Source organism: Artibeus jamaicensis, unplaced genomic scaffold (genome assembly GCF_021234435.1).
Source record: "Artibeus jamaicensis isolate MK-2021 breed Jamaican fruit bat unplaced genomic scaffold, CSHL_Jam_final scaffold_614, whole genome shotgun sequence".
Classification (NCBI taxonomy): domain Eukaryota; kingdom Metazoa; phylum Chordata; class Mammalia; order Chiroptera; family Phyllostomidae; genus Artibeus; species Artibeus jamaicensis.
The window spans coordinates 5,031,881-5,055,224 of NW_026522050.1; the positions used below are offsets into that span (position 1 = coordinate 5,031,881).

The window sequence follows — 23,344 nt, forward strand, 5'->3', positions numbered from 1 at the left end:
TGGAAGCGAACTTGTAATGTCTTCATTGCACTAACCAGGGCATGCCTGTAAAAGTTACTACCCTTTCTTTCCTCAAGAATGTTAAATACCAGCCTTTCTCTCTGGGTATACTTGTGCTGAAATACATTTCCTCTTTTATTTGTTCATTCAATACCTATTTGATGACGGTCTCCTGTGTGTGAGGCATTGAGGGCTTTGCATGAGCAGTGATGAACGAAGAGCTTATAGTGAGTGATGTAAATGAACACGGTGACATGAGCCACTCACTGACGCGAACAGTGGGCCTGGGAGGAGGGATTGCCGGCAGGTTAGAGCTTAGAGCTGCTCTACTGAGCAAAGGCCGCTTCTCTTACCAGCGGTTTGCTTTATCACTGTGACGACTCAACATGTTTCTCCACCTGCAGAAAAATGAAACTGTCTCTTACAGATGTGTGGGCAAAGTTTTTATATCTGTTCTCTTTCTGACAGGTGAACTTTAATGAGCCCTTATCCATGCTTCAGCGCCTTACTGAAGATCTGGAATACCATGAGCTCTTAGACCAAGCTGCAAAGTGTAAGAACTCTCTAGAACAGCTCTGTTATGTTGCAGCTTTCACCGTGTCCTCCTACTCCACTACTGTCTTCCGTACCAGCAAGCCATTCAACCCACTCCTTGGGGAGACCTTCGAGCTGGACCGAGTAGAGGAGAATGGGTACCGATCCCTCTGTGAGCAGGTAAAGGTGCCTCAGGACCGAGACACATTTCCTTTTTGAAGAAGGGCTTGATATTTCGCGTTGCTCTCTCCACCCCGGGTGTCGTGTTTGCCAGATTTCCAGTCCCTGTCATCCCACTCTGCCTTCTTTTCCTTCAGGGCTTCCACCCTGCTGTGGGTGTAAAAATGCCCAGTATGAATTTCAGGTGTCCACCAATTAATGGGTGGCACCTTTCCCTTCTCCCTTCTTCCTTCTTAATTTGAACCGCTGGTTTCTTCAAGGTGAGTCATCATCCCCCCGCTGCTGCACACCATGCCGAGTCCATAAATGGCTGGACGCTGCGTCAGGAGATCAAAATCACCAGCAAGTTTCGAGGCAAATACCTCTCCATCATGCCCCTAGGTAAGGCCACCATCTCTGTAAGAACTGGTGCTCATGGAACAGCGGGTTCTCCGGCAGGGTGGGGGAGGGCCCTGGTTTGGGGGTCAGGAGACCGGAAGTCTGGTTTGGGCCCTGAACCTGATTAGTTTGCTTTGTGCCAGTCATTGAACTTCTCAGCTCTCAGATGAATGAGAAGGCACAAGACTCTAAGGAGCCATCCAGTCATAATTTTTTGTCTTAGCTCTATTTAATGCATCTTTAAGTACTATTTAAAAATATAAATTCTAACATGCAAAAAAATTTTTCTATCTCTTAACTGGTGTTGTTTCTCCTATTACCCTAGCAGTCAGGTTCTCTGTAAATCAAAACTCTTGTGACTGAGAGGTTAGGTTTCTCAGCTACCCCCTCCTTCTCCTCTCCCTTTTCCCCTCTCTCTTCCTCTACCAGACAGGTTAGGTATTATTTATGTAATGGCCTAACCCCAGGTAAAAGGAAACTTTATTGTAAAAGACCTTAATGGATTACAAGTTAGTTGTGCAGCAAGAACAAAGAGACCAGGCCTGGGAATAGGAACCCTACTCTGCGATGTTAGATAGGGAAGTGCCTGTGCTTTGAGGGAGGTGAGATTGTTCGGAACGTGCAGCAGAGCTTCTCAGCACTCTGTGGAGTGAGAACAGCCGTGTTGGCCGTTTGTGGACGGAAGGGTGAATGCTGGTCTGTAGGAAAAGCAGCACGAAGCCAACGGAAACCTAGCGGCTCTCTAGAGACAGTAACTGCCTAAGCCCCTGTGGCTCTCCGTCTCCTGGCTCGGGCCAGTCAGGGGGCCTAGCTGCAGGGCTTGCTTATGGTGCTGTAGTCATCTTTCATGGCGTTCTCTCAGGAACACAAAATACAACGGGTGGACTGCAAGATAGAAGTCAGCCAAAAAAAAAAATCCAGGGCTGTTTGTAATCACAAAAGGAGAGTGAGTAGAAGCTGGAGTATTAATTCTGTCACTTCATGGTTAAAACACAAAAAGCCCTGAGGTCTCCTTTGAAAAGGAGACCAAGTGATTTTGGTCTTGATCTTTGCTGAAGATCTTTAAAAATGTTCTCATTGCTTAATTATCTTTGAAGCTAATAATTTTAGGAGTATTAAGTTAGGAGTAGTAAACACCTGGGATGTTGATACCTAATTTTCAGAACTAGGGCATCAGTGGCCATATTGCTGTATGACTTTCACCTCAGGGCCCACCTGCAGGTCTCTAAAGAGACAGAGCATATTTAATTCTAGGGAGGGTTGTGTCTACCTTTGAAAAGTAGCAATAAACTTCCTTTACCAGTGACGTGCTATGTGTTATAATTTGATTAATCTGGAATTCTCTGAGGGGTAAGTAACCATGTGAACATGGTCTAATTGGTAGATCTAATTTTTTAGAGTTAAAAAATCTTTTTTTTCTCAATTTTATTTTATTTTATTATTTTTTAAAATTTTATTATTTTTCAAGTACAGTTTTTTGTCTATTTCTCCCATCCCAGCCCCCCCACCCCGTGCTCCCCACCTCCTTCCCATTTCCACCCCCCTTAGTTCTCGTCCCTGTGTCCTTCCTATTTGTTCCTCCAAATTCCTCCCTCTTTTTCCCCTTAAATTCCCTTCCCTCTCCCCTCTGGTCACTGTCCCCTTGTTCTCTATTTCAGTGTCTTTGTTTTTATTCTGCTTGCTTGTTTGTTTTGTTGTTTAGCTTCCTGTTAAAGGTGAGATAAAAGACTTAAATATAAGCCATTAAAGTCCTAGAGGAGAACATTGGCAAGAAAATCTCAGATATTTCACGCAGCAACATTTTTACTGATATGTCCCCCAGAGCAAGGGACATAAAGGAAAGAATAAACAAATGGGATCTCATCAAAATTAAAAGCTTCTGTGTGGCTAAAGAAAACAGTATTAAATTAAAAAGACAACCAACTGTATGGGAAAACATATTTGCCAATGATACCTCAGAAAAAAATATCTTTGATGGGATTCCATTCTTGTGGTCATTTGAGGATTCAGGTCACTAGGATATGTGGTCTGTTGGATACGGCTACCTCTGTGTAAGGGCATGGGAATGTAAGTGAACAACACCCGCATCCCAGCCTTTATAAGGAACTTGAATGAAGAATTGACCCAGTAACAGGAAACTGAGCACAGAAGTATAGAGAGTGGGATTTCCAGACATTAGCCCTGGGGATGGCTATATTTAATATTTTGGATCAGTGACTTGGAAGGAGAATCATGCAGTGAAGTTTTCACATTTGCAGTGGTACTCAACTCCCAGAGGGGACACTGTTAGACCAAAAGATGTCACTGAAGAAAGATCTATGAATAGGGTTGTGATTGAATAGGCAAACAGATGCTACTTAAAAAAAGGTTTTTATTGTTGTTCAATCACAGTTGTCCCCATTGCTCTCCCCTGCCCTGCCCTCTCCTCACTCCCACATTCAGTCCTCCTTGTTGTCCTTGTCCGTGAGTCCTCTACACAAGTTCCTTGACAGCCTCGGGCCCCCAGCCCACCCCCGTCATCTCCCTCTACCCTCCCCTCTGGGCACTGTCAGTTTGTTCTTTATTTCCATGTCTCTGGTTATATTTTGCTGGTTTGTTTATTTTGTTGATTAGGTTCCACTTGTGGGTGAGATCATTGGTGTTTGTCCCTCACCGCCTGGCTTATTTCACTTAGTGTAATACTCTCCAGTTCCACCCAAGCTATCTCGAAGGGTAGGAGCTCCTTTGGCAGATAGGTGTTTTTTGAGGTGGTGGCAGGGGCTCTGAGTCTCCTGTAAAATAGACTAAACAGGTTAGAATTCTTGCAATCTGGGAAAAAGAATGTTTCCAGAAAATATGATTGAAGTTTAAAATGATAAAGACCATGCATTTTCTCAGTAAGTACCAGGGTATTAGAACTAGGCTATAACCTTGACGTTTAAAGAGATACATTTAAATAATAAGGACATTATTTTATAGTTCTGGAGTTCCCTAGCCCAAGAACAGTCACAGTTTCAGAATATGAATGAAACAACCATCCAGTCTGTTGATCTCTGTGTAACTGGCACTGCTGGGCTCCATGGACCTTGAATTTGGCCCCGAGTGATACTTTAGTCAAAAAATCCCCCTCATGTATTTTATCCATTCTTCCAGTTTCTAAGTTGTTTTGGTAAGCATGTTCAGTTCATTTACATTTATTGTAATTGCTGATTAGGTAGGGCTTACATCTGCTATTTTGTATTTGTTTCCTGTACATCCCGTGTCTTTTTGGTTCCTCTGTTCTTCCATTAGTGCCTTCTTTTGTGTTAAGTAGATTTTTTTTTTTTTTTTTTTTAGTTTACCATTTTGGTTCCCTTGTTTTTTTCTTTTACTGTATTTTTAAGAGGTACTTCCATAGAGGTTTTATGAAAATATTTTGATCCTGGGTATTACAATTAACTTCCAACAATCTAGTACAGATTTATACCACTTTAATTTTAATTGTGTACAAAAACTTTGCCAAGTATATGGATCTATTACCTTTCCCCTCCTTTATGATTTTACTTTCATAATTTTTTACACTATAATTGTATCAACATAGTTTTATAACTGTTGTTTTATGCAGTTTTCTTTTAACTTATACAGGAGAGAAAAAGAATTGCAAGCAAAAAATATATTTATATAATGTTTTATATAGTTTCCTTGTAGTTGTTTTTTTGGTCCCTTTATTTCTCAGTGTACATTCAAGTTACTATCTAGTGTCCCTTCATTTCAGCCTGAAGGGCTCTAGTATTTCTTGGAGGAGAGATCTGCTAGCTGTGCATTCTCTTAGGTTTCATTTCTCTGGGAATGTCTTATGTTCACTTTTGCTTATGAAGAACAGGTTTGCTGAATATAGAAATCTTGATTTGACAGTCTTTTTCTTTCCTCCAGCATTTTGACTGTGTTATCCCGCTGCCTTCTGGCCACCATAGTCTCTGATAGTCTCACTGAGGGTCACTTGTGCACAATGCATCGCTTCTTCATGCTGCTCTCAAGATTCTCCTTGTCCGTGTCTTTGAATAGTTTGATTATGATGGGTTTCGGTGTGGTGCTCTTTGAGTTCATCCTACTTGGAGTTCATTGAGCTTCTTGGATGTGTAGATTAAGGTGTTTGTCACATTTGGGGAATTTCTGGCCTATATTTCTTCAACTGCTCCAACTGTTATCACCACCTCAGGCAGCTGCTGTGTTAAACTGTCGTTTGCCACTGATGGTTTTGGTAATCACCCCAGGGAAAAGGCTGTGTGAAGTGACCAGGTGCTGAGTCAGGTCAAATAAAGGTAAGCCTTGTGAGTGGGAGTTTACAAGGAACTACCCCATAGGCCAGGTAGTGACAGTTCTTTGAAAATAGGACTTTTGGGGAGTTCATACTTGTTGGTGAAGTGTGAGGCTCCCCAGAAGTGTTTGCTAGGCTGCCTGCTGGGTTTCAAGGCTACTGCCAAGCTGGCACTAGGAGGGTGGGAATAGAGCGGGTTAAAATGCCTGCCCCAAAGCTCATTTTTCTTACTGAGATTCAATCATTCTCCTGAATAAATGTTTCTTAAATTATTGTAAGCCTTTGGTTAATTTCCAGAGTTCTGAAAAAGTTCATTCTGGTAATTTTTGCAAGTGTTCTTGTTGATTTTTTTGAGGAGCGGATGTAGGGAAGTCCTTACTACACAATTCTGGAATTGGCTATCTTTTCCTTCAGACATTTATGTGACCCCGTTTTTCCATCTGTAACTTAATGTCAAGTTTTCAAAACACAAATATCATATACAGAAGGCAGTCACAGGACATTCTTTTCTTTCCACTATCCCAGTGAGCTGGAAGGGACACTGTAGAACAACAGGTACATCATCAGGGTAAGAAATAGGGTTATGGCATTGGGCTACACCGATGTTCTGACCTTATTTTAAACTTCAGCTCTGGTAGTCTCTAGCTGTGTGACCTTGGGCAAATTACTTGACCTCTCAGAGCTCAGAATTTTCGTTGGTAAAATGAGGATGTGGTAGGCTGAATAAGGCCCCCTAAGATATGTCTACATTCTAATGTCTGGAAGCTATGAATATGTCACTTTACATAAGGAAGTTTGTAGGTGGGGTTATGTTAAGGATCTCAAGCTGGGGAGATAGTCCTGGATTATTCTTTGAGCTCAGCATAATCACAAGGGTTGTTGTAAGAGGGAGGATGGAAGATCAGAGTCGGTGACAGTAGAAGCAAGACACTTGAGTGATGCTGGAAAAGGACTACAAGCCAAGGAACACAGGTGACCACGAGGAGCTGGAAAGGCAAGGAAACCGATTCTCTCCTAGAGCCTTCAAAAGGAACAGAGCCCTTCTGACACTGCTGATCTCCAGAACTGCAGGACATAAATTGTATCGTTTTAAGCCACTGAGTTGTGGCAGCTGGTTCCAGCAGCAATAGGAAACAAGCAATAGGGGACAGTAGTGCCTGCGGCTAAGGCCTCAACAGATATTTGAGAGTCACTATATACCAGAAAATAGTCTAGGTGCTGCGGGTACAGTGGTGAACAAAAGCTACCTTGCTCTTGTTTGCTTGTATTCTTTAGACAAAAGAGTGAATATATAAATAAGTTAATTCTGTATGTGGTAGGCCTATGAAGAAAATAAAGTAGAGATAGGGGTTAATGAGACATGAGTGTGTGTGTCATTCCTTGGACAGGATAGTCAAGAAGATTCTCTCTGAAAAGGTTACATTTGAGCAGAGACCTAAGGAACAAGATGAAAGCAGCCAAGAGTTGATTTGAGGGAGAGTGTTCCAGCCAGACAGAACCCCCGAGATAAAGGCCCTGAGTGGGCAGCAGGCATAGCGCGTTTGAGAACAGCAAGGCCACAGCAGCTAGTTCCGAGTGAGCCGGCAGGGACATGGAGGGGTTCAGGGGCTTGGTTCTCAGTGCAGTGGGAGGTCGTTGAGAGTGTTTTCTCAGTGTGGTAGTTGATATGCCATGTTTTAAACATCATTTTGATGAGAGACTTTAAGGGGGCAAAAGTGGAAGCTGGAACATCAAAAAGAAGTGGTTCTAGAGGGTCCAGTGAGAGGTGATGGTGGTGCAGACTGCAGTCGGGGTGGAGGAGGTGTTGAGCAAGAGATCAGAGATGTGTTTTGAAGGCGGCTGTGAAGATTAGTGAGGTGCTAGCCGAGGAGAAGCTAGCACAGCGTCTGGTACACCGCAGTGCTCTCAGCAGAGCTGCTGTTACTGTCATTAATGTCATTGTCAGCAGCAGCAGCATCACAGTGCAGCTCCTGGGGCAACTTTAATCTTTTGTGCAAAAAAGGCACGCCTAAAAACCACAGTGTGTCCTTTTCACTAGTGGTCACACGGGGAGCTTAGAGTTATACCATTACTGGAATTGACTGTATTATTGACTGTAGACACACACACCCCTTACTTTGCTGTGTATGACGTGTTCCCGTGTATAATGCACACCCACATTTTTGTGTACACTGTACACAGGATTATTACGCCCATGGTATGTAATCATTGTACCCATGTACAATGCGCACCCTTAGTTTCCCTTCAAAACTTTGGGCAAAAGTGCACACTGTACATGGCAAAATATGGTATATTTATATATGTACATATGTATATATATGATTCAAAATAATATATATATATCTTTAAATTTTTAATTATTTTGCTGTTTCAGTCACTTCTAGTCAAACAACTAATTGATTTTGGTTTGGTATTCATTGGAGATTAGCTCAAAGGAATAGAAGAGGACTATATCTGAGTGCCTCTTGTGTTTCAAGCATGTTACTCTATAAACAAACAGACATTTACAGCACAAGATGTGGTTACCCCAAGTTTACAAATAGGTAAAACCGAGGCCTTGGAAAATTGAACACCTGCCCGGGGTATAGTCCTGTAGCATAGTTCCGATGCTAACTACCCAGATTAATAGCAACCACACAGGTTAAGAGCACAGTCTCCGACAAGTCTGCCCTCGCTTAAGACGCCAGCCACACGCTTGGAGGTCCCCAGGCCACCTGCACACAAATTCAGAGGTACCTACGACTCCTTCAGGTTCAGTGATTTGCTAGAATGATTCACAGGACTCAGGAAAATGCTATACTCATTACAGTTTTATTATAAAGGGTACAAATCAGAACCAGCCAAATAAAGACACACACAGGGTGAGGTCTGGGAAGGCCTTCCATGCCCTCGCCCCATGGAGTGGGGGCACAGGACCTTCCAGACACATTGATGTGTTCACCAGCCAGGAAGCTCCACCAATTGCCATTGTCCAGAGATTTTACTGGGATTTCATTATGTAGGCATGATTGATTGAATCATTGGCCACATGATTGAACTCAATATCCAGGCTTCTTTCCCTCCTAGAGGGAAGGGATATTATTTCCAGGAGGTCAGGAGGTCCAGCCCTTATCAGGTAACTCAAAGCCCCTACTCTCCAATTACATGGTTGGTCTTTCTGGCCTGCCCTCATCCTGAACCATCTCGTTAGCCTAAGCTATCTAGGGCCCACCGTGGTGACTCCTGGGCATAAACTTTCAAGGCCCCCATGAATAACAGAAACACTGCTGGCACTTGGGAAGCTCCAAGGACTTCAAGGTTTCTTCTTCAGAACCATGGACAAGGAGCAGACCAGTTCTTTATTCTGTAACACAGGGCCGTACAGCTTATGCGTGGTGGAGCCAGGACTTAATTCAGTTCTGATTCCAAAGTTATGGCTCTCTCCACTCCTCTTTTATTGTTAAGGCCCTTATCAATAAGGGCCCTTAGTAACTGGGCCCTTAACCGATCTAGTTACTACAAATAGGGCCTGGCCCCGGAATTAACTCCCGATGCTGCTTTCCACAGTGCAGTTTTATGTGTTTCACGGTGGGGCAGATCTGACCTGCTCCTGTGGATTTTGCAGCAGGCATGATGGGCACAGTTGGAGAAAAGTTTGGGGTTTTGCTTCATTTTTATTTCTGCAGTTGTACACAGTTGCTTTCTAGTCGAGCTGTTTTCAGTGTTTGTCATCACTTAGTTATGTTTTATTCATAAATTTTAAAATCGAGTGAAACCGTTCAGTCGGTGCTTCCAACATTTACAAAGGTTATGAATTCCTTTTTGACTTATTGTTTCCCAGTTAAAAGTAAGAAATATGAAAAGACGAAAATCAACCCATTGTTATTTCTAGCTAACATGACTATTTCTTTAAATATTAGGCTTAGTTTGTGTGCCTCTCTCTACTTCCAGGCAGCATCCACTGTATTTTCAATGAAAGCGAGCACCACTACACTTGGAAGAAGGTGACCACAACCGTGCACAACATCATCGTGGGCAAACTGTGGATAGACCAGGTGAGCAAAAGTGCCCGACCTGCTCCTGAAGCCCCAGACTGTTGTCACTGGCTTATGAGTTTCTCCTAAGGAACTCACCTCAGGCAGTGGCCCACCCTGCCCTCCCCGAGATTTTGTGCCTTAAATTAGTATTTACAAATGACCAGCTTACAGCACTCAGCGACTGCTAAGAGTGTAGGGCACTGTGAAGGATAAAGAAAATAGTAAACACGGCTCCCACGCTTCATCCTTCCATTATTCATTAGACATTCACTACCAAGCAGAGGACCAGGTCCTGGGGACACAGTCTGATGAAACGTTGTCCTTCAAAGAGTTATTGTATCATTGGAGATATGTGACACATGTACATAGGTTGAAAAGTACTTAACAAAATACTCCAGCCCCGACCTGTGTGTCTCAGTTCGTTGGGCATCAATCATCCCACAAAGTGAAAGGCTGCCAGTTCGATTCCCGGTCAGTACTTGTGCCTGGGTTGTGGGTTCAGTCCCCGGTCTGGGCACATGTAAGAGGCAGCTGATCGATGTTTCTCTCTCACACTGATGTTTCTCTCCCTTCCTCCCTCCTTTTCTCTCTCTCTAATAAAAGAAATAAATATGTTTTTAAAGAGTGGTTTGGGATTCAGAAGGTAGGAAAATATGAACTGAACAAAGTGTAGAAAGGTCTGCTGCTGTGGTCCAGCCGCAGCAGGGTCCAGGGGTTCCCGGAGGTGGGTAAGGCGTCGGTGATGGGTAGCAGACGACAACACGCCTCAAAGGACAGTGAAGCTCTGTTCCGGTTACTGCAAGTACAAGCAGGTTTTTATATTTTCATTTTAGGTAGTGATTAACATTTGCAACATAGCATGATCAGTTAAGAAAAAAAATCAATACAAAGGTAACCAGGAAAAATACAAGAATTTCCATAGTTTCAGTTGTTAAACAAAAGTTGTTTTGACCAGGAGAGCCATTAATCAGACAGTCTGAAATAGCTCTATGTACAGAGTTTGAATGTCTTATTGTTTATTAAAGGTCTAGAATTTGGCATGGGGCAAAAGGTACGCTAGACTGAGCAGAGGTTAGGAAATTCATTATAAGGCCTTTGTGATGTCTAACTTGGCTATCTATCTTTCTGTCCAAAATGTTTATCTATGTACTATGGACTCTGACTCCTTGGTAATTGTATCTATGTGCTTAGTTTGTAGTAGCTAACAAGCTTCTCCTGTTTCTTTGCCTGCTAAATTCTAATTAATGTATATTCCCGTTCAAGGTAAAGGAGGGGCTGTTACTCCAACAACTTTTAGACATTCAGGGGCTATTTCATTAGAGGGGATTTTTCCATCCTTTCAGGCAGTTCCTTGGGGAATACTAATGTTTTCCCCTGAATTGTCCCTTCCTCTTGGGTGATTTTCACACGAATAAGTAAGTACAGTACAATGTCTATATTCAGTAGCAAGAGTAAAATAATTAAAATAAAACAGCCAATTGTTAACCCATTTTGGATGCCACATTCTCCTCCTGGGAGACGAATTCCTTGAACTCGACTCCTCCATGCCCTGAGCTTGTCAGACAGCATGGTTGGAAGAGGACGTGGCAGTCTGCCATTTTTAACCTTGAAATTGTGAGTGGAGTACTTCAAGCACAGAGTTCCTGAAGGGGGCTAGTGAGGATTGGTTTGGAAAGTAAATTATTATGTGAATATTAGCATATGTGCTGAAGAGCAAATCATGATATCTAACATGTGACAATTTTTTTTTACTTTTAAAGATTTTACTTAATCTCAGAGAGGGGAAGGGAAGGAGAAAGAGGGGAGAGAAACATCAGTGTGGTGCCCCTCCCTCCCACCAGGGCAGATTTTACTTTTTAAATTTATTTAGAGAGAGGGGAAGGAAAGGAGAGAGAGGGGGAGAAAAACATCAATGTGTGGTTGCTTGTGTCCCCAACTGGGGACCTGTCCCACAACCCAGGCATGTGCCCTGACTGAGTATTGAACTGGTGACCCTTTGGTTCAGAGGCCCAAGCTCAATCCACTGAGCCACACCAGCCAGGGCACAATTTTTAAATAAAACGTCATTTGGTCTTCATCCCAACTTGGGATACCAAGGTTACAAAGGGATTCCATAGCATCTCAAGGTTGGCTAAGTCCTGAATCTTAAGCAAAGGAGTGCTAGAATATACGATTGAAAAGTAAGAATTATGAGGCATGGGGTTGGCAGGTATTCAAGTCATCCAGTCTAATAAAACTAATCCATGATTCTTTTTATTTTATAGTCTGGCGAAATTGATATTATAAATCACAAGACAGGAGACAGTTGCAAACTAAAATTTGTTCCTTATAGCTACTTTTCTCGGGATATAGCAAGAAAGGTAAGAAAAGTTGGAATTACAATTTGTTCATTTGGTGTGTGTACCTTAGAAAGCCTACTCCTTTGGGGCGGGGATGGATGGGTGGATAGGGAGGGAGGGAGATAGATAATCTACATACATATCTACACATATGATGATTCAAAAAAAATTCCAGAAGAGGTAAAGGAGAAAGTCAGCAAGAAAGGGGACTATATTGTATTACTACCCCAAATCTTTCTTCTTTCTGGGAAAAGCAACAAGTAAGAAAGGAAAAGTCAAGAGCAGTGAGAGACAAACAGGAAACATGGAGGCAGGTCTAACCAAAGGGTTTCCAGGGAAAGGGCATGGGCGCTCAGACCCTGCACCTGAGCCTGACAGTTATGTGCTGCTCCACAGTGCAGTTGTGCCAGGAGTTTTGATGGGAGAGTGAAAGAGAGAGCTTTAAATCTGTTTGTGGCTCTCTCTGTACTCTGGAGAGAAGAAAATACCGTAATTCTGAGTACCAGTCAGATCCTTTTCCTACATAGTGTTATTGCAACAAAAATTCCTACACAACAGTGATGATGAAACCTCCAATCATGCTTCGAGTATTTTAAGCAGCCTAAGAAAAGTTAAATCATTTGGATGACTCCATGATGTTTGTCAGAACAGGATTCAACTAGTATTTACCCCAGAACTTTGGTTTCCAGAAGAGCCAGGTAAGCCAGCCCACGGTGGCTGTGGTCTGCGTGCCAAAGTCCTGCTTTCCGTCCTTGTAGGTGACCGGGGAAGTGAAAGATGAATCGGGGAAAGTTCACTTTGTCCTGCTGGGGACGTGGGATGAGAAAATGGACTGTTTCAAAGTACAGCCAATGACTGGGGACAATGGGGGTGATGCTCGACAGAGAGGCCACGAAGCAGAGGACAGCAGGGTCACGCTGTGGCAGCGGAACCCTTTACCGTGAGTATCCGCAGGCGTGCCGCCCAGACGCCCTGGGACCTCAGCCTGGGAGCGGTGCTGACGGTGTGTCTGCACTGCTTCCCGCTGAGTTACGGGAGGGGTTGGGCAGGAGAAAGCGGGACCTTGAGAGAGATTGCCAGAGGCCGTCACTGTGTGGCTGGGGTCATAGCGTACTTTGTCCCGAAAGTTCAAACCGATCGAACAGTATCTGCCAAGCTGTGTTTGGTGCTTTCCGTAGGTCCTTTGGATTGTGGCTCAGATGGATATTAGTCTGTAGTTTAGAGTAAAACTATAATTTAGAGCAAAAATTTATGCAGAAGTGGCTAGAGGAGACAGATGCATACCACTTGTGAACCATTTAGCCTAAAGGCCCAGCACCTATGTAAAGCTTCCTGAGATAATGTGCAGGACTTTGGAAATAAATTAAAACAGAAGCCATTTTTCTGTCATCATTTACTATGTTCAGTCTGCAGTAATAAGAGCCAGGATTATCTCAGACAGAGGTTAAAGGCAGAGGAAACAGGAATAAGGAATTTTCAGTTGCAGAATGTTTCCTCTTTCCTAATGAATGTCTCCCTACTCTCAAGTGAGTGCAGCACAAGCCCAGAAAACCATGGAGTTGAATGGTCCTGGGAGAAGAGGAGGGGTGGTTCATTTTGGGTCTCTTAACTCGGGGGAGGTGTCATGGTTCGTGAGTCTGCCCATTGTACAGCAGCCTGGTCCTCTTTCAGCAGCGTGTTTAGTTGTGGCTCCGTAACTAACCGGGGCCCGGGATCTGGCATGAGCCTATTTCTTTCTCATCCTTTGCTTTTAGGAAGAATGCAGAAAACATGTACTACTTCTCAGAGCTCGCTCTGACCCTCAATGCCGAGGAGGCTGGCACTGCTCCCACAGACAGCCGACTGCGGCCCGACCAGAGACTCATGGAGGAAGGGAGGTGGGATGAAGCAAACGCTGAGAAGCAGCGCCTGGAAGAAAAACAACGACTTTCCAGAAGGAAGAGAGAAGCAGAATTTATGAAAAGCACAGCCAGAGAGGATGGTAACAGACCTGCCCTCCTCTCGATTTCTTGCTGTGTGGAGAATACCGATGTGTTAGGGGCTCTAACTGGTTTTTCTTTGTCCCCTTTCCCTTTCAGGCACACCCTGCGATCCCTATAAGGCCCTGTGGTTTGAGCCGAAGGAAGACCCTGTTACCAAGGAGTTAACCCATATTTATAGGGGAGGATACTGGGAGTCTAAAGAAAAACAGGACTGGAGCTTATGCCCGAACATTTTCTGAACCAACAGTAAGGAAAAGGAGGAGGAGCCAAAGGCCAAGGGGACAGAAGATGCCCGGGAAAGCTGGGGATTCCCTTCCCGAGGGCTTTCCTCAAGTTTGTCTGTCTTAACCAATCATTTTTTCCAAATCAATCACCAGAAGCAGACACCAGTGGTGGTGATTGGCTGGTTGCCTTAGCTGATTGAAACTGAAATCAACATAATAGACGCCTGTGTTTGTAAGGGAGAGGTTTAGTGGCTGAAAGGTAGAGTTCCACTTCTGTAGAGGCAAGTGTTCTTGGCTCTTCCTTCCCCCGCGGCCCCCCACTCAAGATGATGCCGTCCAGCCTCCCCTCGTAGTGTCCTGCTTAGCCAAGGTCTGCGCTGTTCAGAGTAAGAGCTGGTTTTAGACGTTCTTTAGAAGGAAACACGTAAGGCTTATCGACGGAGGCATCGTGCACGACTGCGGTGGAGCTCGGGGTGGACCTTATGAGATGCGCTCACCAGTGGGGCCTGTGTCATGGTGTGTCCGTGTGGGGATGACCGCGTCTTGGGACACCCAGCAGCAGAACCGTTCTGTAAGGTTGGAACGCCGAGTCACGTTCTTGGACGTTTCTGTCTCCACCCATGTGGAGCACCTTTCTGCTGTTCTCCATCTCCTTGGACAGCGCGAGGCCGCTTCAGGGGTCGGTAGGAGGGCTGCCCTCACAAAAGGGCTCCACGGACTCCCTCCGGCAGAGAACTCCCGAGAACACAGGCAGGATGGGAAAAGACTGCCAGCCACCTTTGCTTTCCGACTTCCTCCTCACTCCCGACCTTCATTTCCTTGCTCACTTCGCTTCTCCTTCTCTCCGCACGGGACCAGTTTGGGTCTCTGTCCCAGCGTGGAGCGAAACCTGTCCTATGCCATTCTGATCTCCTGCAGAAGTTGAGAGAAGCGGTTCATCTGGAATGAAAGTTGTCACCATCTCTCAAGCCCCATGAACTGGAGCCACCTATGGAATAATGTGTTAAAAATCTGTATATTATACATATGTAGAGAAAAATCTAATTTTTTGTTTGATTTTCCTTCTTTTAAGAATCTTGTTTTTTTGTTGTTGTTTTTGTTTTTGATATTGCTGGTCTCCCTGGGACATGCTTGGGTCTGAGGATGTGGACTGGAGCCTCCTCCACTTTCCACCCTCCAGCAGTCACTGAGCAGGCACATGACCTGTGACTTGTGTCCTGGGGTGCCCACAGCTGTCTGAAGTGTGCTCTCCTAATTTCCTGACTCATGCAAATGAAATCCTCGCCTCCCCCTTTCTTTGGTCAGGGGGACTGTGGGTCCAGAGCGTGGGGGATGATCTCCAGATTGACTCTGCCTCTGTCCGAATCCCAGCTCACACAGCTGTCTCCCAAAACAGCTCTCTTCCTGGACTCGGGGCTGTCCCGAGGGGTGGGTAAGAGAACCCCTGCTGGGCTCTGGCTTCCTTCACTTGTCTTGTTCCGAAATCTCACCCCTCGCAGCCCAGCCTCGGTTGAGGATCATAAATTGAGGTGCCTTCCTTGTATGCCTTTTGTTAGTGATTTTTTGTTTCTGTTCCCCAACTGCTGAGCCTCAGCCAGTGTGGGCCCTAGGGGGCAGTGTCATTCCAGAGGAAGCCAGCCCTCCAGGGAAGCTGGGTTGCTACTGGGTGAGCTAGCACCCCCTCCCTCCTCCCTTCCCAGCCCTGGACTTGAGAGGGGGCTGCAGGGGAATTTCCTCCTGAGAACCTGATTCCCAACAGAAGCAAGGGATTGCCCTGGGGCTCCTTTCAAGGAGGTCGGGAAAAGTGAAGGCCTGATGACTTGGGGGGCTTAGAGTGAGGGTCCCCCACCTAAACTGAACTTCCCTGCTTCCTGCCCCATTTCCTCCACCACTGTCCCTACGACACTCCCAGCCTGATCCCCTGGTCAGATTCCTGCTGATGGAGGCAGCTTCAAGTCCTTCAGGTGAAAAAATAAAGTCCCGTCAAAACAAAACAAAACTATATATATATTTTCAGTTTTTTTTTGCCTTATTGTTTTTTCCAAGAAAACTACTAAATTAAATAATTTTTAAAAAGTCATATTGTTTGTCTGATTCACTTCTGTGGGGTAGGAAGTGGTGGGAGGAGGTGGAGAACTGGCCCAATGGTGTCTTCTTGGGACGCTGATCTTCACAGGAAACGGGAAAACTGGGCACCAATTTCCAGACGTTTCAGCTGTTCAGCAACATTCTGGAGGCCCTGTGAGCAGAAGAGGGGTTTTGACAGCCCCCACGGCTTTGCTGTGGTGTGACGGACAGCGTCTCACCTTGGTAGAGAGGAACGGTTTCCAGTGTCACTGATGCTGGGCCTGTTTCACCTCAAAACTGAAAGTTCCGTTTCTCTGGCCCGTTTAGGTTCTTAAATTCTTCAGTTTCATATAGGGACTCAAATCTGTATTTCCAAACATAAGCAAGTGGGTATTGATTTTAAAGACCTTAGAAGTAAGAACAGTGAAAATGCTTGTTTAGGTTAACTGTGGAGTTCAGGGCAGAGTAGTTAGTCAAAGGGGCCTCGGGGGGACCTCCGCCAGAGAGCAAGCCCAGCGCCTGCCCTGTGGGAGCACCTGCTTCTGGGTCCAGGATGCTGAGATAGGAACTCGGGATTGTCTGGCTTACGCTTAAGCCATTTTAAGAAGCAAGTGTTACAATTGTGTTGAATATGGAGAGAGGCAAGGGAGTAACTAACAATTTCACTGAAGGTCGTGTAGCTGGTTAGTCACACTGTTGGAATTCAGAGCCGAGTTTGTTTAACCCCGGCGATTGTGACCCCGCCAACCTTGTGTTCCAGGAGCAGCCTGGGTGGAAGGCCGCTGATAAAGTTGTTTGCCCTGGATTGGATCACATCCTGTAGAAATGCTGTTCTGTTTCCAGAGGCTTATTAATGTGGACAGTACCACTCTGGGGGGTCCACCTGTAGGAAGGAGCATTCTTGAAGTTCGGCCTCCAGGCTCCGTCCACAAGATTAGATTAGCTGGGTTGTCAGAGAGAGGTTTTCTAGCCTGGTCCTGGAGAGGCAGCTTACCTGTTCAAGTCATCTGCCTGATTCCCAGTGATTCCCAATGCTGAGCCTGATGTACGTTTCAGCACCAGTCTGGTAACTCATCACAGTAGATGTAGGCATTTGTCAGAGCTGTGTCCCGCGGTCTTGAACACCCCTGTGCTGCATCTTCCACTAGGGGCAGTCAAATACACCTGACACATTTTTAAATACTTATAAAGACTTTAGAGGGGAAGGAGAGAAATATCTATGTACGGTTGCCTCTTGTGTCGTGTGTCCCCGTGGCATGTGTTCCCCACTGGGAACTGGCCTGCAATCCAGGAATGTGCCCTGACTGGGGAATTGAACTGTGATCCCTTAGTTTGCAGGCTGGTGCTCAATGCACTGAGCTACACCCTGCAGTCAGGGTATCAGACACATTTTAATCTCTCCTTTAGTCCTTCGGTGGGCTACTGTGGCATTATGGGTCGGGACAGAGGTCCGTCCACCACACTCATGATTTCAAAATTATGACTCAGCAAAATTGCAAATTGCTATACTTCTCAGGGACCTCTGAAGAGCCCACAACGATGTTAAACCTATACTTTGAAAACCAACCTACAGTATAGTCTGAAAGGGAAGCATAGGAACATCTGTGGAATCTACTCAGTGTAAGGTGTATACCTTGTGAAACTCTTAAGACTGTTAGGAAAATTTAGAGCCTGCTTCTAAAAGTTTATGAAGCTTTTGCCCAGAACTCTGCCCTGCCCCACGGGAAGCATTCCAAGCCTTCATGGCTTTCTCTTCCAAAACTCCTAAAATAACCTGGTTGTATCCTCTTCAGACTTTCCTCTTTTCAAGTGGAGAGCCCCTCTGAGTTCACAGACATCCCTCGTCCCTCAGGGGAAGGCAGTAGGGTAGCCAGATGAAGAGTCATTAAAGGCAAGCACCAAAGAGCTCAGAACCTTCCGTTTATATAGCCTTGCAGGGGGCACGTCTGAGTATGACCAGGTGATACCAGAAGTTAGTGAAGACCCAGCTGGCCCTGAGATACAGCTAGGAGTGTCTTCACTCATCGAACATTACTCCAGCCTGTCGTGTAACATACACTAGGGACGCAGATGGCAGTCACAATCCAGTTTGACAGGCACTGTGAAAACGCCGTACAGGGGCAGCCAGCCTACAGAGACGCAGAGGGGGGGCACTGGGACATGTCGGAGGTTTCTAGAACTTAGGAGACAGGACTGAAGTTTAGAGTTGCAGTTTTAATGGAGGTTAGCCGAAGGGTAATGTTAGAAGTGCTGCATGGGCCATGATGAGCAGAGTCAGGGAAAGCGTCCTGAGTGTGGAGGGCTGCATGAATGATTCGAGTTTAGAGTTGAAGAGAGGGCACTGATATGATGTTGAAGAGTGGCGGAGCCCAAGGTAGAAGTGTCTTTCTGTACCATGTAAAGAAGACTTGGTTTTTGTTTTCAGCTAGGGAGCCAGGGAAGGGTTTGTAAGCAGGATGATGGGTTCCAGTATGAAAACTGATCTAGAGGTGGGAAGATCAATGAAGAGGTTGGAGAAGACTTGAGAATGAAAAGAAGAGGAGGGGTTCCAGAAATGTCGAACCAAAATGACTGGCACTTGGGTGCAATTATGGGTGAAGGACAGAAGGTGGGAAGGAGGAAGAAATTTGTATTTTTCTGGCTTGGGAAACTTGGATGGAAGAGGTAGTAAGATAAACAAGTTTAGAGGAAATACGGGTTCATTTTTGGACATTCTGAGTTGGAGATGGCTGTGGAGAGGTTGAGTAAGCAATGTAAAACATGAGCTCTGTGTAACAGTCACCTTTTTGTGTGAGAACAGAGGAACAGGATGCTGAGAGAGGCTACACATTGAAATCACCTGGGCAGCTTTAACAATTACATAACCCTGAGCCCCACGAGCAGAGATTCCAATTCACGCAGGGCTAGGACTAGCGCAATTATACACACAGGTGGAGCAAAGGTCGGTTAACAGCTGTGAGTATGCAAAACATAGGGTTTATTCTTTTATTATCTTTAGTTACTGTATTATTTTCCATGCAAACAACTGTGAACCTGCTTTTGCCCCACCCTAGTTATCTGAACACAAAAGGTGCAAAATTATGAAATGGGAGGGGCGGAATACAGGTAGAATATTAGGGGATATTATGAAAACCAGAGCCTGCTTCTCAGAAGTTTGAGGGAGGTCTGAGCCAATTCCACTATACTGATTGATCGGTTGATTTTTAGAGAGAGAGAGAGAGAGCCTGATATGTTTGTTGTTCCACTTACTCATGCAATCATTGGTTGCTGCTTGTGTGTGCCCGGGCCAGGGAAGCCAACCCACAACCTTGGCATAGAGGGGTGACTGTAATCATCTGAGTTACCCAGCCAGGTGCTATGTATTTAACGTTTTTTTAAATGCCAAGGCGGAATGACAAAAACCGAGGTACATTTTAAATATTTAGGTTTAGCAAAGCAATGCTTTTAACGGACGGATACAATGCCTGACTAGTGCACCTCGGCTGGAAGTAACATTGTTAAGTCCACACTTGAAACCTTTAAAAATGGCCTGTCTCCTTCCATACAGCTGTGGAGTCCAGTACGACCATATCTGAAAAACGCAAAATGTTCCTATCTTCTGACCTTGGAAGAAATCTATCTTCTTACAAGAAGAACAAATAAATACAAAAGGATAGTCAATTACAATACTGTTTTTTAATAATGGAAACTAGAAGGGAAAAGTCAAAATGTCCATCATTAGAAATTTGAATGGGGGGGGGCTGGGATGGGAGAAATAGACAAAAAACTGTACTTGAAAAATAACTAAATAAAATTAAAAAAAAAAAGAAATTTGATTAAGTGGATTATTATGTTGTACCCACACAACTCGACACCGTGCATGGGTTAAACAGAATGAAAGAGTCTGCACTACTTACTGTACCGGAATCAAAAGAAGCTCACGATTTACTGTGAACAAACTATAGAAATGATCTGAAAACTACAGACTTAAAGTACAGTCTTCACGAGTTACTTTTACGTAAGGAAAGCGGCCGAGAGAAGTGAAATCAGTTCTCACTTCCAGCTCACAACGGGAGCCTGTCTCCCGACTCCGTGGCGCTTACTGGTACTTACCCCGCGGCCGCTCTTCCGTCCAGACCCCGCTCGTCACAGCGACACTAACACTCCCGATGGAAGGGCCCCGCCCGGCAGACGCCGAAATAGCTCAGTTGGGAGAGCGTTAGACTGAAGATCTAAAGGTCCCTGGTTCGATCCCGGGTTTCGGCAGAGGTTTTGGGTGCTCCCGCCAGTCAAACGGGCGCTCAGTTCCTCCTCGTGACAAAAACCTCCGACATTTGCACGCACAGCGCACGTTCCCGGAGTGGGTCCGGGGCAGGGCCCGTCTTTTTCCTACCGGGGGGAGGAGACTGGAGACCGAAAAGGGATTTTTGTTGTTGCTTTTCGACCGCGCAGCGCGAAGTCAGGGTCCTTCCCTGACCGGGGGTGCGGGTGACCCTCCGCCCTCCCCACGCGCCGCGCGCTTCCCTTCAAATCTTCCCCGAACCTCCCTCCCGGCTCCGGGTTCCGGACGCTACGGGGGCCGCAGGGCCCGAACCGCCTCCGCGGGCCCCTCGCCTGAAGTGGGCGGGGCTCGGCGGGGCGGGGGCTCGAACTTGCCGCTGCCGTCTCTCCGCTGGAGAAACCCCGGGCTTCCGCGGGTCCCGCTGGGCTGCCGGTGGGGGCGGCGGCAGGAAGCCCTTTTTCTTTCTTCGAAGCTGCGTTTACTGGGCAACACTGGTGAACGCAATCACTCGGGTTTCGGGCGCAAAGGTCCCCACTGGACCTGGGCACGCGCTGCGCGACCCCAGCCCGACGCCCACGCGCCGGTTAAGGCGCGGCACCGGTGCTTTCACTCTTTCCCGCCGGTTCCACGCTGCGCGCCGTGGGGTCGTCCCTCCGCGGAGGCCCGGCTGCCCCGGCCCCCAAACCCGTGCGGGCGCGGAGGGCCGGGCGTGGCGCTGGCGATCGGGCTGCCTTCTCCAAGGCGCCTGGGGCGGAGGGAAAGGGAGGCGGCGCTGCAGTTGGAGGGACGGAGGGGACAGCACGTGCAGCGGCCCAGAGGATTAAGAGCGTTTGTGGGTGGGGAGTGTGGGTTCAGCTGGGGAAGGGCGGTGTGAGCGCGGGCGAGGGGGTCTTTCCTCTCCCCTTCCCCTCCCCCCTTCAGTATAATTAAAGAAACGAGACCCAGCTTTAGCGGACAGTGTAGCCGTTTTCCTTTAGAGAGTGAAGTCCTGCCAATCCAACCGCTTTGCTGCGAAAAGCCCGGGCAGGGCGCCTCCGGGACTGAACGCTGCAAGAGCGTGACTGTAGGAACTCGATAGGCCTGCGGGGTTCCCACCACTGCCGTCATTAAAGAATGGCGGACAGACACTTCGGGACGTTCCTGGGGCGCCCCCCCCCACACAGTCTCTGCCCACCTTGGCCCTCCTGTCCGTGGCGGACACTCTCTTGGGTGTTCTCTCGCTAGGAGCCTGCGACCCCACCTTCTACCCCTCTAGAGAATTTTCTGGACTCTGAAAAGGAAGAGATGGCCGACCAGAATCTGACGGACGTAACAAGCAAGGCATTCCATTCCCCCAAACGAAGTCAGATTTCTCCGCTACCCTCGAATGTGTGACCCTGAGTCCCGGGAGGAGCGGAGGCTGAGAGCTGCTGGTGGGAGGAAGAGAGTGCATATTGGGAAAGACCGTATCCAGGGGACTGGAATGAGACAAGTCCTCGTATTCGGAAAACAAAAAACTTAGCTCCCACTAACTACAAATTAGTACGGAACCATTGGGGCCCTGAAAGATTTTGAGGAAGTTGGGTTGTATATCCAAGAGAAGCACAGACGCAGGTCCCCCACGACCGAACTAACGTTCCGGTGAGGTGAACTGACCATTCTTGCTCAGCTGGACATTGAGCCTTCCTCGGTTCTACCAGGCAACAGAAGAAAGCCTGTTGCTTGCTGCTCTCCCCACTAACAGGATGGGGATGGGGACTGACCGAGTCTGCTGCCCTCTCAGCTGATGGACTGCGGTATCCAGGGAGTCCTGGTCAGTGGGATGGGGCCTCCACAGGTCGTGTAGGAAGGAGTCTCCTACTCTTGGGCGCACACCAACCCACAATTCGTGCCCCCTCCAAAGTGCAGCTTCCCCAGCAGCATCCATCTCATAAACTTGTAGTGATGAAATAAAATAACATGTTTGAGCAGTGCTTCATAGAGTCTTAGCCTAAAAGCAACATTTCAATACATTATTAAAGAGCTTCCTAAACTGAAAATAAAACATAACGTACTGAAGTGGGTGAGAACCACTTCAGAGAAATAAATTCCAAATACGCCCAAGAGAGTAAGTCCATGTTCACGTGACTTGTGTGGGTTAGTATATGCTAAGGGGACAGCCGTGGTCACTGATCCAGGGAGGCGTGGACTGCTTGGTCCCAGGGGTTTCTTTCGTGAAGAAAGTGAATCACGGGGCTCTCCTGGCATTTCAAGGATAGAAACAGTGTGAGCAGTTCTGGCAAACGTGGAGTTTTTCTTCTTCCTGAGGGAGTCCCCCGGAAAGTGATCAAGTTCACTTTCGACAGCCTTGAGAAGTGGATTTCTCTGCTCCATTTTGTGACTGAATGAGACCAGAGCAGGCCCCGGGAAGGAGAGGACGAGGGTGGAGAGCCCTGAGACCTCCTAGTTCTCTCCTCCTTCTTCTCAAGTTCACGCCCATTCTAGCTGTGGTTTTCACGCTTCCGTGAAAAGTAAGGAAAAAAAGTAAAGTCTGTCTCTACCAAGAGTTCTTTGGGCTTTAGAGCTGGATAGCTCTGGTTCAACTCTGGAGAATTCGGAGCAAATTAGCTATTTTATTTAAAAATTATCACAAAGCGACCTCACAGCTGGGGTGGGTGTGAGGATCGACTGGCTCCACGTGGATCACGTGCTGGGCACACAGTAGGCATTTAGGCTTTACTTTGATTAGAACCCTGGAGGGACGTAGGGAAAGCAGTAGGAAGATAATAAAAAATAACCGGGGACAAGGCCCAAAGCCAACGTCTCCTCACACGACAAGAACCGGTTTTCTCACGGCTTTCAAATCCTCCGAGCTAAAAACGGCACTTATCTGCAAGGCGAGCTCAGAAACTGGAAGGATGAAGATGGATTTTTTAAAATTTTAAATTTCACGAACACTATGGAGCGCCTCCTCCAGCTCGCCGAAATAGCTCAGTTGGGAGAGCGTTAGACTGAAGATCTAAAGGTCCCTGGTTCGATCCCGGGTTTCGGCAGGTCTTTTGCGCGGAAGCTGCGTCCATTGCTTCCCTTATAGCATCGCAGTGGGCGTACGGCGATGCACCTACAGTG

The 23,344-nt window shown here is 46.5% G+C and overlaps 1 protein-coding gene and 2 non-coding genes across 3 annotated transcripts in view; all 3 read left to right on the top strand.

The window, feature by feature from the left end:
* OSBP (oxysterol binding protein) overlaps positions 1 to 16,009 on the top strand; it is a 34,208-nt gene extending 18,199 nt beyond the window's left edge. The window contains exons 8-14 of the mRNA XM_037145994.2: positions 469 to 714; positions 975 to 1,095; positions 9,299 to 9,402; positions 11,649 to 11,744; positions 12,482 to 12,663; positions 13,478 to 13,704; positions 13,802 to 16,009. Of these exons, the coding sequence (XP_037001889.1) occupies positions 469 to 714; positions 975 to 1,095; positions 9,299 to 9,402; positions 11,649 to 11,744; positions 12,482 to 12,663; positions 13,478 to 13,704; positions 13,802 to 13,944 (1,119 nt within the window). The 3' untranslated portion in view covers positions 13,945 to 16,009. The remainder of the gene's footprint in view (positions 1 to 468; positions 715 to 974; positions 1,096 to 9,298; positions 9,403 to 11,648; positions 11,745 to 12,481; positions 12,664 to 13,477; positions 13,705 to 13,801) is intronic.
* A 4,159-nt stretch (positions 16,010 to 20,168) lies between these two features.
* TRNAF-GAA (transfer RNA phenylalanine (anticodon GAA)) lies at positions 20,169 to 20,241 on the top strand. The gene has a single exon. It is a non-coding gene; the product is annotated as a tRNA-Phe (tRNA).
* A 2,954-nt stretch (positions 20,242 to 23,195) lies between these two features.
* TRNAF-GAA (transfer RNA phenylalanine (anticodon GAA)) lies at positions 23,196 to 23,268 on the top strand. The gene has a single exon. It is a non-coding gene; the product is annotated as a tRNA-Phe (tRNA).
* The last annotated feature ends 76 nt before the right edge of the window (positions 23,269 to 23,344 follow it).